The sequence below is a fragment of the Cibotium barometz genome, chromosome 48 (genome assembly GCF_041138505.1).
Source record: "Cibotium barometz isolate CiBa-2024 chromosome 48, ASM4113850v1, whole genome shotgun sequence".
NCBI classification, from domain to species: domain Eukaryota; kingdom Viridiplantae; phylum Streptophyta; class Polypodiopsida; order Cyatheales; family Cibotiaceae; genus Cibotium; species Cibotium barometz.
The window spans coordinates 37,734,536-37,754,085 of NC_141093.1; the positions used below are offsets into that span (position 1 = coordinate 37,734,536).

Consider the following 19,550-nt stretch of genomic DNA (forward strand, 5'->3'; position numbering starts at 1 on the left):
CCATAGAAAGAGGTGTAAGAGGGTCCCGATGGTACCTCTTCCGACCGTTGCAGCATATTGAGAGAGGACCTTTGGATGGGCTGACCAGACTACCATGGGAGCGTGTATTGGACATGCAGAGAGTGCGCAACATAGAGAGAAAGGTGAGCTGACAGGACCCCAAGTTTTGAGAGTCACAAGGTTGGTTGGCCAGCACACACTATGGTGGCTCTTCTCTAGACAGTATGTCTGGAGTCCTCCATGCTCACATCGCAACACAGTAGACACTATCAAGTGGGATACAACACAAGCCGACAAGATTGCAAGAGGAACAAGAGCACTTGCACTACTCCAAGAACATTGTTACATGTCCTTCACTATACCATGCGCACTCAGCAGAGGTCACAGTGAAGAGGACGACACACAGCTCGAGTTGATGACAAGTGACTGTCGAACACAGGCTACAAAGTGGCATGAAGGATGTCCCATAATGAGTGATGGATAAAGGATGAAGGATGTCCTTCAGGATGAGTCGAGGGACCATATAAGCAGCCCGGAAAGACGGGTTGAGTCGGTGGCATCTCCTATCTTTGGTAGATTCCCTGAGGTGGCAGCCTTTGGTAGAATCTCCTATCTCTGGGGGATGCCCATTGGAGTCTCAATCGATGCCTTCAATGCTAGTGCATGCACCTCTTCTTCTCGATGGTTCCTCTAGGGTTGACCCACTGTGGCGGTGTTATAGTGTTATGGTGTTACACTGTTTCGGTGTCGCAGCGTGACACTGTTATGGTGTTACAGTGTTAACGGTGTGGCGGTGTGACACTGTTACGGTGGTCTGTTACGGTGGTCCGTCCAGTGTGGGCACCCTTGGTGGCTACACCTTAGGTTAACTATCCCCATGGAATAGGACATCCAAGGATAAAAATTACGTACATCGCGGCGAGCTCCCCGAACCTGAATCGCTTCCTTCCTCCTTCGCTGCGCCCCTCATTCCTCCTTCGCTGCGCCCCTCTTCCTCCATCGCTGCCTGACTCGTTCCCTTCCTCTCTGCCTTCGCTTCCTTCCCTCATCGCTGCCCCCTCCTTCTTCCTCGTTTCCTTCCTATCGCTTCCTTCTTCCATCGCTGCGCCCCTCTCTCCTCCATCGCTGCCTGCTGCTTCGCCCCCCTTCCTCCTCCGCCTCTCCTCCTTGCCTTTGCCCGCCCATTTCGCCTCTAATCGCCTCCCCTCCTTCCTCCGCCTTTTCCCTCAGCGCAGCGCTGCTGTGCTGCCCCTCCCCCGCCCCTCTTCGCCTTTGTGTCCAGCCTCTCCCCCTTTCTTCCCTTTTTTGCTGTTCATTTTTCCTCCCTCCTTTCCTTTCCTCCGCCTCGTCGCCTTCCTCTTCCCCCTGGTTCGGATTGCTCATCATCCGGGTTCAAGTCGGCTTTTTTCTTCGATTAGCATCATGGCTAATCATTCTCCCTCGGCCGGCGCGAAACATTGTTTTCTCCGAAGCCGAGCTCGCGGTCCTCTACGCCGAAATAGAGAAAGACTCCAAAACGATCCTCATTGCTAAAATCTTTAAATCTCACCCGTCCCGTCTCCAAGCTCGGGATTGGGTCCTGGCTGCTCTGCCCTCCGAACTCGCTCTACACTTTCGAGATGTCAGGTTGCTTGGAAGAGGTTTCTTCCAAGTGGATTTTGACTCTCAGGACGCAACCTCAAAGGTTTTGAAGGGCAGCCCTTTGCCATTGGGCCCGAGGAAGATATTCTTTCTTCCCTACTCCAACTATTTTGACCCTGTTGAGGAAGACCGGAACCGTTTCCCGATTACTCTCAGATTTCCAGGTCTTCCGCGCGCATATGGGCCTATGTTAGAGGCCATCGGGTATGCCTTTGGGCTTGTTCTTCAAGTGCCCCCCCTTCACGCCTTGCCGACATCTTCTGCCCATGTGGTCACTGCCTCGGCGGATGCTGTCCCCAGGGTCACGGTTCTTGCCCGTGACATTGAGCTCTTTGAGGACTATGTTTTGATTCCGGGCCCTTGTGGCCCTTTGAAGCAACGTATGGAGATTGCAGGTAAACCCGATCAGTGCCGGGTTTGTCACCTACAGGGTCACTTTGCTCGAGATTGTCCTCGGGCTCGAGGTCGCAGGAGGCCTCGTAAGCGTGCCTCTCGGGCGCCACCTCCCTTGGTTCCTTCCCGTCCTTCAGTCCGCCAAGTGTGGCGTGTTGTCTCTCACGCCCGGCCCCCTGGTGCGATTGATGGGAAGGCTTCCTCGGATCACGTACAGATAGATGATGTTTTTGGTCAGAGGGATCTGTCCGCTAATGCATCTTTGCAGAGAGATGATATTTCATATCAGGATAATCTTGTGGAGTCCTCTCTACTTGGAGGGGGTGATATGCAGGATGTTCAGCACAGTGGGGATCATGTATTGCAGGATTTTCAGCATGATGCCATTGCCCTTGATGCCCCCCAAGGGGAACAGGTTTCTCGTACATATACACGCACGGTGCAAGGCCTCGGACAAGGGCATGTCAGTGGACTTTGCCCTATGGATTTTCCCATCCTCCAGCATTATGAGAGGCGTCCTCAGGCTGCCCATCGTCTTCTTAGATCGGGGGTCAAACCCTCTTCTCTTCCATAAGAATTGTCTCATGGAATGTTCAGGGCCTTCGAGGGCTTCCCACCCGTGGTAGGAAGCACCTTCTAAAGGACCAGCTTCACCCTGCTGTTACAAGAGGGTCTATGGATGTGCTTTTGTTGCAGGAACACAAATTGGATAGATCTCAGTGTGGCAAAACTGGTAAGATGCTTTCTGGCCACACCTTCTGGTCCTCGGCAGTCGGGACTAGAGGGGGTGTTTGTATTTCAGTGGCAGCATCTATTATACCTCATGTTATTGGGCACGGTGTTATCATCCCTGCTAGAGCGCAGTGGATCTTGATCATGCATGAGGGTCAGAAATTGGGAATCTTGAATATCTATGCACCTAACGTGAGAGGTGAAAGGGTGGCCTTTTGGGATACCATTACAAATGTCATTCCCCAGGTTGATCATTGGATAGCAAGAGCGGGGATGAGAGCATCTTTGCACGTCTGGACAGGTTTTATGTGGATGATTGCTCCTTGGACAGAGGAGGCACCATTGCTATTATGCCTGGCACCACCAAATCCAATCATTGCTGCGTCGTTTTGTGTCACAGGGAGCCTGGGCTCGCTCCGCATTTCCCCGTATCCGTATCCCTGACTCTCTTTATCTAGATGCTGACATTTTCCTAGAGATCAGAGAGAGATGGAGATTCTGTGACGGTCCTGATCCTCGTCATAATATTGCGCTAGCTCTTGAGAGGACCACCCATCATTATCATAGCATTGCCTTGTCTAAGAAGCACGAGGCTCTGGACAAGGAGAGAGCTATTAGGCGTAGGATTGCTGCTCTTCAGAGGGAAAATCAAAAGCATCCACATGCGACTTGGATTACATACCTCTTGACCACAGTTGGCCATGGACAAGAGGTATGTAATCCAAGTCGGCCATGGACAAGAGGGCTGAGTTCGCCTTTCATGCGTACGAGGCCTTTTGGGCTCAGATGGGTGGCAGATGCAACAAAGAGTTTTTTTCAGCAAACAGGCCTTCCCATAGCAGGGACTCTGTGAAGTACTTGCAGGATTCACAGGGTGAGGTTCAGATTGAGCCTGATAAGGTGAGGGATATTGCTTCAGAATTTTATCGCTTTGTTGACTGCAGAGGTGCCCTCCCCTCAGAGAGATGTGGCACGGCAGAAAGTTTGGGAAGGCATGCCCAGGCTCATTACAGATGCTATGTGTTCTTCCCTCGATGCCCCTTTCTCGAAGGATGAATTCCTTCACGCTCTGCATGCTCTTTCCAGTGGTTCATGCCCCGGGGATGATGGTCTTTCTCCCGCCTTCTTTATTCTTTTTTGGGATCATATTGGAGATGCTATCACTGTTGCCCTTTAGGAAATGTGGGTGTCGGGTATGATCCCTCCATACCTCACGGAGGGACTGATTCATCTTATCCCCAAGAGTGGGGACAAGACTGACATCAAGCAATGGACGCCCATCACCCTCCTTGGTTCTGCATATAAAATCTTAGCTAAAGCCTTGAGTATAAGTTTGCAGCCAATTCTCCAAAGGACTATCCATAATACCCAGAATGCGTTCCTCCAAGGAAGGAGTATATTTGATAACATCTTTTCTTTCTGGGAAGCTGTCGAGTGGGCAAAGGCTAGTCAGCAGCCTCTTGCCATTCTTTTGCTTGATTTTGAAAAAGCTTATGACAGAGTGGATTGGGGTTTTCTGGAGGGCACTATGGCACACATGGGGTTTTATCCAAAACTGATCAGAGGTGTGTCTTGCCTATACAGGGAGGCTCAAAGCACTATTTTGGCCTGTGGGGGGCATGGTGAGCGTTTTCAGATTTCCCGTTCAGTGAGGCAGGGTTGTTCTTTCGCCCCTTTACTGTACCTCATTGTAGCTGAGGCTATCAGCAGGTTTCTTCGGGCTGCCCCTGGTGTTGTGGGTCTCAAGCTGCCTTTATGTACGGAGGAAGGGTTATTGGACTCTGAGTTAGCACATGACACGGCGTAGTTACTTGAGGCTTCACATGCTTGTTTATGTGCTTTCCAGACAGCCTTGGAAGCCTTTTGTTTGGCAGCAAGAGCTACTATCAATTGGCATAAGTCAGTTGGTTTTTGGATCAGTGATTCTCCTCTTGTAGATTGGGGTACAGATGTTGGTTTTACTTGGATTGAGAGAGGATGCTCTGCTAGATACCTTGGTTGTCAGGTGGGTGTTGACATCTCCCCTGCACAACAGTTTGCTCCAGTGCTCTTAAGCATTAAAAGCAAACTTCATCACTGGAGTAGGAGGAAGCTCGACTTGGCCTCTAGAGCTTCCTCCTACTCCAGTGATGAAGTTTGCTTTTGTGGTTAACCAAGTTTTGCTAGCCACGACTTGGTTTATCGCTTCGTGCTGGATTTTTCATAAGGGCTGCATTGGACAGCTTCGTCGCCTTATTCGTAACTTTCTTTGGTCAGGGCTTGATGGAAATGCACACACCAGGGCTAGAGTTTCTTGGGAAACCATTATCAGGCCTAAGCAAGAAGGGGGATTGAATATCATTGACCCTGAGGTGTAATGCAAGGCTTTGCTGTGTAAGTTGGTTGTTAGGGGCTTTCTTCCAGGCTCTGAGCCCGAGCCGTGGAAGGACTTTCTCATGCAGCAGATCATGAAGTGTGTCCCTGTTCGCGGAGGTGACAAGACTCTCAGCTGACGGTTTATTTTCTCGGATGCAATTGACCGCCGCTGCCCTTCATCCCCCCTGGTTAGGTCCCTCCTATGCCTGGGACTGCCTGAGAAGTTTTTTGGTGCACATCCCCCGCGTTCAGCGGAGGAAGTTAACCGGCAGCCCATTCTGTGGAATGATTTGATCTTAGATGTGCATGGTAGGCCTCTTGGGGCAGCTATGCATATTCTTTGGGCTGGCTGGGAGATGCTTTGCCCCACAGTGTTGGCTTGGAAGAGGTTTCAGAGCCTCACCGAGGTACAGAGATTGGATCTCACGCAGCATTTGACAGGCTTTAGTCGGAGGATTGCACAGATTGACGCTACCATTCCCAACCACCACTGGATTACTGGATCTTTCTTGGGAGACCGTCATCATTTTTGGTTTGGGGTTTCTTCTGGGACAGGTGTTCCTCTCCAGGTTATGGGTCTCCCCTTGCCTAGGGAGGATGATGTACCGGTCTTTTTTTCTGTACAGGATGGATGGCAATTGGAGAGATGTGACGTGCAGGACCTTATTGAGGGCCCCCAGATTCGTCCAGTCAGAGTTGTTGGCAAGTTAGGGAAGCACGTCTCTGTTGACCACCTGTTGCCACCAAGGGTGCCCACACTTGGCCGTCCTACTAGTTGGACCATCCGACAGGACCATTGAGCAACGGATCTCCTTAAGCACACCACCATCAGATGCATGGGAGATGCATTGAAGGCACCGCAGTGTCACCCTGATGGAAAGATAGAAGATGCCACCAACTCTACACCTAAACCATTAAAATGATTCCTTGGGTCATCATTGTCATCTCATTCTGTTCATTGAGTTCTATAGTCACTGTGTCGTTTCGTCCTGTGTATTGTCCATCTCACTGTGACCCACTGTTGTCGGGTATGCCCACACTCGACCGCCCTACTAGCTAGACCATCTCGACCGGGACCATCAAGCAACGGATCTCCTTAAGCACACCACCAACAGATACATGGGAGGTGCATGCACTGGCTTTGAAGGCACCACAGTGTCACCCTGATGGAAAGATAGAAGATGCCACCGACTCTGCAAGAACCATTCAAATGATTCCTCAGCTCATCCTTCAGGTCATCATTGTCATCTCATTTTGCTCATTGAGTTCTATAGTCACTGTGTCGTTGTGTGTTGTCCATCTCACTGTGACCCATTGTTGTTGGGTATGCACAGTGCAATGAGGGGCATGTAACAGCTTCTCAAATGTAATACAAGTATATTTATAGTATTCTTGTCATTGTGCTATGCTTACATTCAAGTCTATTTAAAGTGTTACATTGTGTCATGACTGTCAAGGACTCCATACATATTGTCCATAGAAGAACCACCACTTTGGTGTGTTGGGCAACCATCTTTGCTACGCATCTTCTCATCCCGGACCAAGGACTCCAACATCCCAATCTTCCATCCTTTGAATCCACAAACCAATGCTCACTCCTGTAGCAGGTCAAACTGTCCAGGTACACTAAGAGGTGATGGTGGTTCACTCTTGGATAGTATGTCCACGGGAGGACAGAAGAGTAGGAAGAAACGAAGGTATAACACATTTACTTAAGCAATACTTAATTAAACTAGACGGTGCACAAGAATAATGTACTCCACTTGTATTACTACGAACCAGCAGTTATACAAACACCACTCACTACACCATGCACACTCAGCAGTGGTCACAATGCAGATAACACACCTTCTTAGGACGGAATGACACAATGAACACAGAACTCAAGTACAGTGGGATAGCACAGAGTAGTACAGCGTAGCTTTGGAATGGACAAGGTGGAACTACAGAATAGCTTATATCCCCTTTGAACAGGGTAGATGCCTTATAAATCCGGAGGTCAAGAAGATGCTGTCGGTGACCGTTGATGGCCATCATTTCCTACCTTTGGAGAGTGCGAGATGCACGTGGATGTAGCGGCACACATCTCCTTTCTTGGGGTGTGATGCCTTAAATGCCTTGGAGTGTTGCGCTCCGGAATCTGCATGCTGGAGTGTCCACTAAACTGTCCACTTGGATCATGTAGGACTGTCCACTGTAACATCCCAGCATTGTGACACTATAATACTACTGCAACACTGCTACAACACTGCCATACTGCAACACTACATGGTAGCTACACATCGCCCACCACTAGAGAAATCACTGTCCTTCGGTGAGGCAAGATGTAGATAAACCTGTAAATAATTAAAAAAACCATCATGCTGTAGAAAATCCTGTGTGTCAACTGAAGATCTGGGAACCACTGTAGAAGAAGAAGGCAGCAATCTAGTGAGCAGAAGCTGAAGAGACTGGAGAATTGCACGCAGAGTCCTCAATTCTGCCGCCTGATCTGGAGAGAGATAAGTTCCTGGTCCTTGGTAGCCACCTACTCCTGGAGAGAGAGGACCTCTAGATCATGCTGAGATGAGGAACTGTGGAGAGTGGAGAGCTTAGACTCTGCATCATGGAGGTGCTGGGTAGTGGCACATAGTAAATCCTGCAGATCTGAAACTTGAGTCTCCAGACTCGCAATGCAGTCCTGGGCCTGACAAGTGCGAAGACGAGACATCAGCAATTCGCAGCAGCTAACTCAAAAAAGTGATCTGTAATATATGTGAAGTAAGATTGCAAGAGAGTTGATCCAAGCCACGAGCAATACCGCAAGCCCTCCGAGGATGTCACAGGCACTCCAGTGGATCAGGGAACTGTCAGGATGGAAGCACCGACAGTTGTTGTCACCATGGGACCGGTGTGCACATTGGCTAGAGGGGCAGAAGACACTCCATCAAGCAATCTAGTGGCAAGCGAGGGAGGAATGGGAAGGGGAGCCATGGAGTAAGTTGCTGTAAGAAAATCTGGGGACGAGGATAGAGGTGGGAGATGGAAAGATGAGGGTGGGGTTGGAGAGGAGGACAATAGGATTGGGACAGTTCCCACGAGGCTAACAGCCACTCCAGAGGAAGATAGCAGTGGGCTGGAGCCAATGGAGACTCTGGGGGTGGTGGTGGTGGAAGTGGTAATGGTGGTGGTGGTTGTGCACGGGCGCGACGATGGGATGGTGCTGAAGAATCCTGAAGAGCGGGAGGATGGGTGCAAGAGCGAAAGGCGAGTGGAGCGGGGCCTAGGATTGGGGAATGAGGAAAGGCTGGTGGGTCAGTGTTGGCATTGTGCTGAAGAAGAAAAGTGAGAAAAATAGATCTTGACAATGTTCAAGACATCCTTTCCAGGGTTTTGACTCAATGGAGTCTCCACAATATTCATGCAACATTACGCAACACTGATCCTTCAGAGTCCATTGGTCATTTACCAGAGTGCTTGCCAAGTTGGGTTTTGGACCCTTAATCTCAAACATTATTTATGTGCTCAGCTTTGGTGCTAAGTCAAGTCTTATGCTCAATGGCTTTGTGGTTGGCTCATTCAACCTTAAAAGGTCCGTCAGACAGGGCTGCCCTCTTGCTCCATTGTTATTTGCTGTAATTTCTCATCCTTTGATTCTAGCTCTTGAGTTGGCAGCTGCTGAAAATCAAATAAAAGGTTTACAAGTGAATGATGATCTGCAGATGGTGATTCAATGCTTTTTGCTGATGACTCACTTCTCTTCTTGGATGCATCCAATGATAATGTTAGAAAGGCTTTGGCAATTGTACAAGTCTTTGCAGATGCTTCTGGCTCCAAATGTAACATTCACAAGTCAAGGTTAATCAGTTTAACCGAGCATGAATCCTTTGATGTAACCAGATGGGGATGCCAAGTTGTGAACAAAGGCCAGATCTTTAGACATTTGGGATGCCCCATGGGAGTGGATGTTTCAGGTAAAGACATAGCGGACTGGCTTATGGACAAATTCATAGCCAAATTTAGAGCTTGGGACAACGTATTTCTTCCCTTTCATTCAAGGGTAGTAATAGTAAACAGGTTGTTGTTGGCATGCTTTCACTTCTTCACCCCTTGTATAGATTTTACAGCATGCCTTTGGAAGAGAGCTTTAAGCTATGCTAAAGCTTTTCTATGGAAGAATAAGCAAGGCAAGAGACCATGTTCCTTCTTGGCATGGCAGAAGGTGTGTAAACCCAAGAAGGATGGGGGAATTGGCATCCTAGACATGGAAACACGTGCAATGGCGAGAATGCCAAAAATGTTGACCTCCTTTCTACAGCAGAGTCAACCTTGGACTAGGATGCTTAAAGAGCTTTCTCTGAATATGACTGTGAGTTGGCAAGGCAAATGGAGGGGACTCTCTTGGATTGATAAGATTTTTTCCCATGCTCCGTTTGTCTTTAAAAGTATGCCCTTTGCTGAATTTCTGATTAAGAAATGGAAGAGGATCATTCCCCTCATTCAATGGCAGGGATCTCCCAGAATCACGAGAAATTCATTATTCACGTATAATGTTTGGTGGTCCCCAGTTTTTTTCCCCCCATTAGCCTTCATTGAGCCCAAAGTGAGCAAAAGACTCAACAACAAAGGGATAAACAGATTTGAGGATTTCTGGGATGGTCCTCTTCTGGGGTGGAGAGATGAGGATCAGCTATCTGTCATGTATGGTCTCTCAAGATTTGATAAGAATCATCTACGTGTAATTATTGGTAAGCTCAAGACGCTAACTATCAATACTTCTAAGCTTACGCAAAGGTGGATCAAAGATTGGGGGTGGACAGATGGACTTCCCCTTGGTCGGGAATCAACTGCCAGGTTTTATCAGATGTTAATGCAAGAGAAGAGAGATTTTAAACATTTCAATACAATATGGAAAGTAGCTTGGCTGGACAAATGCTGGGAATCCAAATGCAAAAGAATTTCGGGATCCAAACTGCCAACACATGCTCAGACTTTTTTGTGGAGAATCATGGTTGGGGCTCTTCCGTTAGGCTGTAAGTTGATGATCAAAAATATGGCCTCAGGGATATGCCCAAGATGCAAAACAGCCATCGAGGATTTCAAGCATGCCTTTTGGGATTGCCCGGCATTAAGATCCTTTTGGACACAACTCTCAAAATGGGGGGGGAACATTTTTGGGCTGCAATGTACATGGTTCCATTGGGTTTTGGGTAAAAAGATTGGTCCAGCAAAAGGAGAGTAATAGCCTTTTTTGATATGCAAGATTTACATGCCTGTGGGAGACATGGTCTACGAGCAACACTCTGGTCTTTGTTAATGATGGCATGCAAGGTATAGATCCTAAGAAAGTTATTTGTTTAGTGAAAGCTAACATTGCTAGTCTGGTGAGTATAAACAGACTAGAGTCAGATGCAATGAAACTACTCACTAAGAGGATTTTGGATTGAGCAGTTCTGTGGGTAGTTCTTCTCTTGATTGTTTGAGAAGACTATCCCACACGTGCTGAAGTGACGTGAACCTGCGCTGCTGCCCCCGCCTGTTTCTTTGCTGCTCCCGCCTGCCTCTGCTGCCTTCGCCTGCCCTTCTGCTGCCTTCGCACCCCCCTTCGCCTGCCCAACTTCTGCCCTTCGCTAGCCTTTCAGTCCCCGCCTGCCCTTTAGCTACCCCCGTTAGCCCCTCTGCTGCCCACCGCCTGCCTTCGCCTGCCCCTTTTGCTGCCCCCGCCAGCCCCCCTTTTGCTGCCCCCAGCTGCCCCCGTCATCCCCTCTGCTGCCCCCCGCCTGCCTTTGCCTGTCCCCTTTTGCTGCCCCCGCCAGCCCCCCTTTTGCTGCCCAGCCTCCCCCTTTGCTGCCCGCCCCCTGCCTTATTCAGTCCCCGCCTGCCCCTCTGCTGCCCCCAACTGCCCCTTTGCCCTTGCTTCCCCAGCTGCTCCCCGCCTTTGCCCCCCTTCCTCTGCTCCCGTTTTCCCAGCAGCTATTTTATCTGGATTCAAGTTGGCCGCCCACTTTTCTTGATTGGTCTTATGGCTTTTTCTACCGCAGCCAATCTCTCATCACCCCCACTGGCCGGGAGAATCATCAATTTTTCACAAGACGAGCTCACCTCTCCTCAACAAGACATTGACCTTGAGGTCCAGACTACCCTTGTTGCGAGAGTTTATGGTTCCCACCCTTCTCGTTCACACGCCCATGAATGGCTTCTAGCAGCTCTCCCTTCGGAGCTACTTGTGCACTTTCAGGATACTCGTTTACTTGGTCGAGGCTTCTTCCAGGTGGACTTTCATTCTTCAGAAGCTACTTCTCAGGCTTTGGCTAGCAGCCCCTTTCCTCTTGGACCTAGGAAGATTTTCTTCTTTCAGTACCAGGTGGGCTTTGATCCAGTGGTGGAGGATCAGCGCCTTACCCTAGTCTCACTACGGTTCCCTACTCTTCCTCAGTCCTATTGGAAGCTTTTAGCTTCCATAGGGGCATCCTTTGGCCAGGTTCTACAGGTACCAATCCTCCCGAGCTCTCCCGCCTCAGCTTCCGCGGCCGTTACCGCCACTCTTGATGGTGTACCCCGGGTCCTTGTGCTTGTTCCTGATCCATCGATTACTCATGATAATGTTATGCTTCAGAGACCTGACGGATCTCATTTCCGCCAGAGGATGGAGATTGCAGGCAGACCTGACCTGTGACGGATTTGTCGTCGCTCGACAGGGTCACATTGCTAGAGATTGTCCCAGATCGAGCGGCCATGCTAGGAGGCGGCGTGGTCCTGCCCATCAGAGGCCTTCTGCAGATGCCGAGACTCTAGCTGCTCCTTTGCCACAGCAGACCACACAGCGTTGGGTTGTGGTTAGGGATGGCACGCACCCTCGGACCCCCGTACCTGCCCCTTTACCCACACTCCCTCTGGAGCACCCTAACCCCTATGCAGCTCTTGCCTCACAGGATGTTGATCCTTTTTTGGAGGATGAGGCCTTGCAGGCACATGATCTGGATCCCTCACAGGACGATGCTGCATTACAGTTACAGGATGATTGCACCCTTGAGGATGATGTTGCACATTCGCATTGTCATGGTACCTCTCCAGTTTTGAGGACTAGCCCTGGCTTTTCCCCGGAGTGGGAGAGAGAGGGTTTACATCGTCAGATTTTCCCTCCCTTACCTATGCGAGACGTACTTCCGCCTCTAAAGGGGGTCCTTCGTTGACCACGAGATCTAGTCGTTCCTACTTTGAGTCTTTATGAGGATTGTCTCTTGGAACATTCACGGTCTTGGGGGTTTTTTTCCGCGTCGACGGAAACAAATTGTAAAAACCCAGCTTCATTATGCAGTCACAGGTGGACCTATGGATATATTGCTGTTGCAAGAGCATAAACTGGATGCTAGTCAGTTTGGGAGATCAGGCAAGCTTCTCTCGGGACACACCTTTTGGTCACCGGCTGTTGGTACCAAGGGTGGTGTTTGTATCTCTGTTTCAGCTTTGATCTTGCCTTGCATCATTGGACATGGTGTCATCTTGCCTGCGAGAGCGCAGTGGATTCTTCTTATGCAGGGTACTACACGCATTGGTATTCTCAACCTCTATGCTCCTAACCAGAGGTGAGAGGATTGCCTTGGTTGAGATGCCAACAGATAAAAGAGGTGGACATGAGGGCTTGGTGCATCCTCTTGAAAGAGTGTCTTGGGAGAGGTTTATACTCTCCATTCATGGTAGAGATTGTTGGCATGAGGATGACATTTTGAGGAGTCCATCCACTCTTCTTTATTCATGGTCTAACAGGAGAAGAGATATAGGATGTATCTATGCACGGTTAGACAAATTTTATGTGGATGATTGGGTGCTTGACAGAGGTGGACATACTTTGATTGCTATAGGCACCTCCAAATCGGATCATTGCCCAGTGGTTTTATGTATTAGAGATCCAAATTGCCATGGATCAGCGCCCCATGTACGCATCCCTGATCATTTGTTTTCAGATGTAGAACTATCGCATCGTATGCTTGATATTTGGAGATCTCATGACTTCTTACAGGCCTCTCAAAGCCTGGCCTCTGCTCTCTGTGATATTAGTGACTTTTATCACACATGTGCCCTGTCTAAGAGGCAAGAGGCCTTGGACTTAGAAAGGGATATTAGACGTAGATTGGCTGCCTTGCAGAAAGAGCACGAGAAACATCCTCATGCTCAATGGGTTGCAGATTCTTTATGTACTATTAGAGCAAAACTTCATCACTCTCTTGAGCAACGCGCGGAGTATCGTTTCCATGCCCAGGAATCCTTTTGGACACAGATGGGTGGCAGATGTAACAAACATTTCTTTGCTTCTCACGGCCCATCTCATGCCAGAGATAGTGTCAGGCAGTTGCAGGATTCACATGGCACTTTTCACTCAGATCCTCTCATGGTTAGACAGATTGCCACCGATTTCTATTGCCAGCTTCTTAGTGCTGAGCCGCATTCTGATCTGAGACATAGGGCACAGAGGAAGGTTTGGAATGCATTGCCACATTTGATCACCGAGGAGATGTGTGCCGCTCTGGATGCCCCTTTTTCTATGCAGGAGTTCAGTCATGCTCTTCATGCCTTACCTCATGGTAAGTGTCCACGGGAGGATGGCCTCTCCCCTGTTTTTTTCACTACTTTTTGGGATGAGATTGGGGCTGAGATAACATCGGCTTTGCAGGAGATGTGGGACACAGGTTCTATGCCTTCTTCTCTCACTGAGGGGCTTATCTATCTTATTCCTAAGAGCGGGGATAAGACATTGATTGGCCAGTGAAGACCTATCACCTTACTTGGGACTGCCTATAAGATTCTTGCTAAGGCAGTGAGCGTCAGATTGCAGCCAATTTTGCAGGATGTTTCTCATGATACCCAGAATGGATTCTTACATGGCAGGAGCATCTTTGATAACATTTTCTCGTTTTGGGAGGCTGTCGAATGGGCTAAAGCGAGCAATCAGCCCTTAGCCATTCTGCTCTTGGATTTTGAGAAGGCCTATGATAGAGTGGATTGGGACTTTCTTGGGGGTACTCTTAGTCATATGGGCTTCTCTCAGAGATGGATCAAGGGAGTTTCATGCATGTATCGTGATGCCCACAATAGAGTTCTTGCTTGCGGTGAGGTTTCAGATTTCTCGCCCAGTACGACAGGGCTGCCCATTAGCCCCTTTATTATATATCATAGTTGCAGAGGCCATGAGCATCTTTCTCCGCTCCACTGCTGGTATTTCAGGATTGAGGTTGCCTCTTCGTAGTCATGAGGAGTTGGCACTCATTAATTGGCACAAATCTGTTGGTTTTTGGGTTAGTGATTCACCGAGAGTTGATTGGGGTGCAGAGAGCTTGGTTTTACTTGGATCAGCAGAGGATGTACTGCTAGATATTTGGGATGCCAAGTTGAGATTTATATTTCTCCTGCACAGCAGTTTGCTCCGGTACTTATGAGTATCCGGAAGAAGCTCCTCCATTGGAGCTCCAGGAGATTAGATTTAGCCTCCAGAGCTTTGGTGGCTAATCAGGTTTTGCTTGCCTCAGCTTGGTCTATTGCCTCTTGTTGGTGCTTCTCTCATGCGTGCATTGGCCAATTGCGGAGATTGATCCGAAATTTTCTCTGGTCGGGCTTGGATGGCACCTCAGACACTCGTGCCAGGGTAGCTTGGCTCATAGTTATTCAGCCCAAAAGAGAGGGGGGCTTGAATGCAGGGCGTTGCTTTGCAAACTTGTGGTCAAAGGTTTCCTACCAGGCACTGAGCCTTGGAAGGATTTTTTCTTGTCTCAGATTTCCAGATGTACACCCAGGGTCGGGAGAGACTGGATGCCCAACACACGTTTTTTGTTCACAGAGGCTGATATTAGGGCACCATCTTCCCCTCTTATTGCAGCCATTGTCAGAGCATGGAGAAGCATGAGATATTTTTTGCGACAAAGGCTTCCTAGGTCTTTGGACGAGGCTAACCGACAACCTATTATGTGGAACGAGTTCATTAGGGATGAGGCTGGTCGGCCACTTGGTGCATCTCGTTATATGCAATGGTCAGGATGGGAGAGATGCGCATACATAGTTCTTGCTTGGAAGACCTTTAAGAGTCTTCCGGAGGATCGGCATCCACTTAGCATCCTAGGGGCTCTCGCATTCGTATTGATCAGATTGATGCAGCTATTCCGCATGAGTGGCTTTCTGGGACCTTTCACGGAGACTATCATCAGAGTTGGCTGGAAGTTTTTTCGAGGATAGGCATACCTCTGCAGGTCATTGCTCTGCCAGGCCAGGAGGATACAGATTTCCTCAGTATTCTATCATGCCTGGTGGGAGATTGAGGAGATTTAGTATGGAGGAGATCATACCAAACACTAGGCTTAGTCCAGTGAGGATTGTTGGTCGCTCGGGGAAGCACTGGTTCATTGACCCTTCTCCTCAGATAGTGACTGATGGCTCTTGGTGTTTGTGGCTATATGGTGGCAGTCCTATCAGATATCTTCGGTGGGATCCAGGAGAGTGGGATGGATTGATGCCTTCGATCCTTTGAAAAGTCTTCCTTTTTTCAGTTTCACTGTTCGGAATGCAAGGCTTCTCCTCACTCGACAGACGCATAGGATCCCTACTCTCAGGCCTCATTGGGAGAGCTATGATATTTATCCAGTGATACGGTGCAGATATTGCCATAGACTTTGGCACTCATACAGAAGGAGCCAGATCTCTCATTTCTTTTGGTTATTCTTACATGGTGGTCTCCCCACCAATCAGTAGAGATCAGTTTTCGGTGTAGCACCTTCCTGTCGTCCTAGATGTGTGGCAGATTCAGAGTCCGTACAACATTGTCTATGGGGGTGCAGCATTGCACAGCAGATTTGGGGTCCTGTAGCCCAACTTATGGGCAAATTGAGTGGCCGAGCCATGCATGTGACTTGGGGGGCAGTTGCTTGGCTCTCCCAGTCCGGTCCACAACTTTTTTATGAGGGCAATGGTACAGATTCTGTTTTTTTCATTCGTAGAGGTATTGCCCAGCATGGTTTATTGCAAGATGTTCCTCACTTTGATTATACACCCCCTAGACAGAGGATTGACACCAGTTGGGAGATTATTGCCAGTATTACAGCATGGCAGATCTAGAGAGCTAGATGCACGGAGGCTATTGAGGGTGTCCAGATTTTTGGGTCTCAGTGCATTAGTACTATATGGGGTGATATCATCCACACTCTTATGGCTACTTGGGCTCGCATTCAGGGGCCCTCTCGTTCTGCGCAGGCGAAGCGTGTGATATTTATGCGGGAATGGGACCATGGCATCTTCTTTTACTCTAGTACCACAGGTCTTACATGGCATCATGATGCTCCTCAGTGGTTGAAATCACCTTACATATTGGGGTGATTCTATTCTCTTCCGGCTTATAGCTGTGATTGTTGTATGTTTTTCTCATACTTAATAGAAGTCTCTTTCTGAAAAAAAAAAAAAAAAAAAAAGAAGAAGACTATCCCACAGTTTATATATACTCTTTTCTTATTATTAATAAAAATACATCTTCACTATATAAATTTTTTTTTTTTTAAAGAGTTGGATTCTCATATGTGAGATTGTTCAAAACTTGAGATCTAATACGCGTGCAATACAACAAAGGATTGTGTACAATCTTGTCCATGGTCTACCTGAACTATAGATTTGACGGTGGCCCCATAAATTTGGAACTAAGGTTATAATAAATAATTTCAAACTCCGCACTTGGCCCTTGAGCCTTCCATGCAGCTTACACAAGAGGGATATGGCAAGTCTTGGTATTCATGCATGGTCAGCTGTTTTGACCGACATGGCGTTCAGATGGACTGCCTCCCCCTCTTCCAAAACAGCCTTGACTCCCCATTTTTAGATCTCTCGTGGCAAGAGATCAACCATCTCTTCTATCTTGATTTGACAAGGCTCCACACAAACCGCTTGGTTGTCCTCACCAAAGCTCCCTACAAAACTCCAGTCCTATAGAGAGCACTTTCTGCAAGCTTCCAAGGATGGATTCATTGTGAGCCCTAGATACCTTGGTAGTAGGCCGACATCACACACCATGCAGATGGCCATTAGACAGCTAAGAGTATCATCCCACCATCTACAGATTAAGTCTAGAAAAGCAGAGTGTGTTCCTTGAGAGGCACAGGTATGCAGGGTATGCACGACCGGGGAGGTGGAGATAGAGGAGCAGTATAGGTTCAGATGTCCACCCTATTACGAGATTCGCAGGAGATTCCACTATCTTTTTGGAGATGGATTTGGCCTCCTCTCAAAGGTTATGCAGTATGAGGATCAGAGATGCTTGGGTCTGTAACCTCCGTCGTCATCAAGAGGTCATGCTAAGACATCAGTGTAGCTGATTTGAATGCCCAAACTAAACTAATGACAGCATAAATGAATAGACAAGATGAACTGAGAGCTAGTGTGCAAAACGTAAGGCACAAAAGCACAAGCTGTATTGCATTCGAATCCTTTTCCAACTCAACTACATGCCCTTTTTATACAACTTTAAGGCACCTTCACACCCATATGTATATGGGATAACTCACACATGCACATCTTCTCTCTCCTTTCTCATTACAACTAGGCAAACCGCCCTGCTACAATCACCCAAGGAGTCAAAACAGCAAGATGCTTCTCAGGCCACCATTACGGACTTCTTTAGATTACATCCTCCTACGATAGAGGGTGTCACCCAGGCTCCACAAGGATAGAGGGATTACACAGGCCACCCTTCTGAAAAGAGAGAGGAGATAGACACCAAGGTAGAGAGGAAAACCCTAATTAGTTCTCAATATCTCAAAACATCAATGCAAATATAGGTCTTACCCCTAGCAGTAGTGGGCAGAGAAATAATTGCATCCAATCCCCACTTTTCAAAAGCTCCATATACCACATCTCCTACTAATGCCTTGAACGTTATGAACTTGATCAATCATAACCTGCATTCCCAATACTAATGCCTTCAACTTTCTTTTTAACCTTGTCCACCAATGCACTACTCTTAGTGCTTACCTCATGCCTTAATCTTCTAACCATGGGCTCACATTGTCACTACTAGATGTCTCATGTGGGCTACACATACTAGTGGACTCCTCCCTGCAGGATCCTTTGGCACCAGGTCAGGGATCCCAACCTTCCACTTGTTAGCTGCAGATCCAGGACATGGATGAGGCATGCATTTCTCCATCCCCACTGTACCTGCTAGCACCTTGCGTTAGCCACATGGCTACTTGTACTATACTTATCATTGATACATGTTCATATTATAAGTGGCTAGTTTGTTTTTTAGTTTTCCCATGGAGTTATGTTTTTGGAATGCTTGGTTGGTGCAGATTCCTATTCACCATTGTACAGTCGAATTCGGTTGCTTGTGTAGGCACAGAGAGACCAGGACCTTTCCATGTTTGAAAATAAAGTCAGAAAATGGCAGACTCAAGCAGCCCACAGATTGGATACTATCTTGGAATCAGTATGTTATTTGCAATCAGCACAGGCTCTTTGAGATGATATTTTGGAGGTGCCAAAGGAGGCGAGAGTTCATGCTTTTCATCTGATTAGCTTATCAATGTTCTTCCAATCAACTAGTGAAAAGCCTCAAATGCAGCACCTCTGGAATACTTGGCATGGTGGTTAGGGCAGGTAGCACATGGTTCACCAGCCAGAACTCATGTAGCGAAGGTTGACAAAGATAAGTAGTCATTAGAGGTACCAACTGGTGGGGTCTTTTTGACATTGTTTAGAGTTGCATTCAGAGATACAAAAAAGCCTAATCCCTCCTTAATTGCACCATTAGGTCAGGAACTGCATGCTTTACTCTTGAGGATCTTGAGAGAGCTTTACATGCCTTGAAAAAAGGCAGATGCCCATGGGACAATGGTTTCTTTCCAATGGTTTTTGGAAAGACTATTTGGTCCTTCTTTGGTTCGATATCACAGGAGGTTTCCAAAATATTTGGGATTCAAGTATGATACTAGAATCCCAACCTGATGGTCATTCTTATGGTGATCCTTCCATTAGTAACAAGAGTAAAGACATCTGCTCAGAAGGAGCTCCCTCCATGGCTGGTCGTTCGCGGAGGAAGAATACATCTTTTTCTTTTCTTTTCTTTTCTTTTTCTTTTTTTCTTTTTTTCTTTTTTTTTTTTTTGCTGCCCGCGCGGGGGGGGGGGGGGGGGGGGGGGGGGGGGGGGGAGGACACTTAACAGATATTTTTACAACCTTAAATAAAATAAAATAAAATAAAAACTTTATCGTACATTAGAACTGCATTCTGCAGCTTCCACACTTTTCTCTTTACGAAACTGATCAACGTGTCCAATCTCACGATCATTTCCAAAGTGTGCTTCGATGAAATCTGAAAGCACAAATACAGAGCTTCCTTTTCCTGCAACCATGCAGAGAAATTATGGCTTTGAACTGAAGTCCTTGAAGTTAGCTAAATTGTGTAATTCTGAAATATTACAT

The 19,550-nt window shown here is 47.8% G+C and overlaps 1 protein-coding gene across 1 annotated transcript in view; it reads right to left on the minus strand.

Annotated features, from left to right (window-relative positions):
* The window catches only part of LOC147611149 (DNA (cytosine-5)-methyltransferase DRM2-like), a 71,666-nt gene extending 52,186 nt beyond the window's left edge, over positions 1 to 19,480 (minus strand). The window contains exon 1 of the mRNA XM_086785339.1: positions 19,343 to 19,480. Within this exon, the coding sequence (XP_086641465.1) occupies positions 19,343 to 19,480 (138 nt within the window). The remainder of the gene's footprint in view (positions 1 to 19,342) is intronic.
* Positions 19,481 to 19,550: the final 70 nt, after the last annotated feature.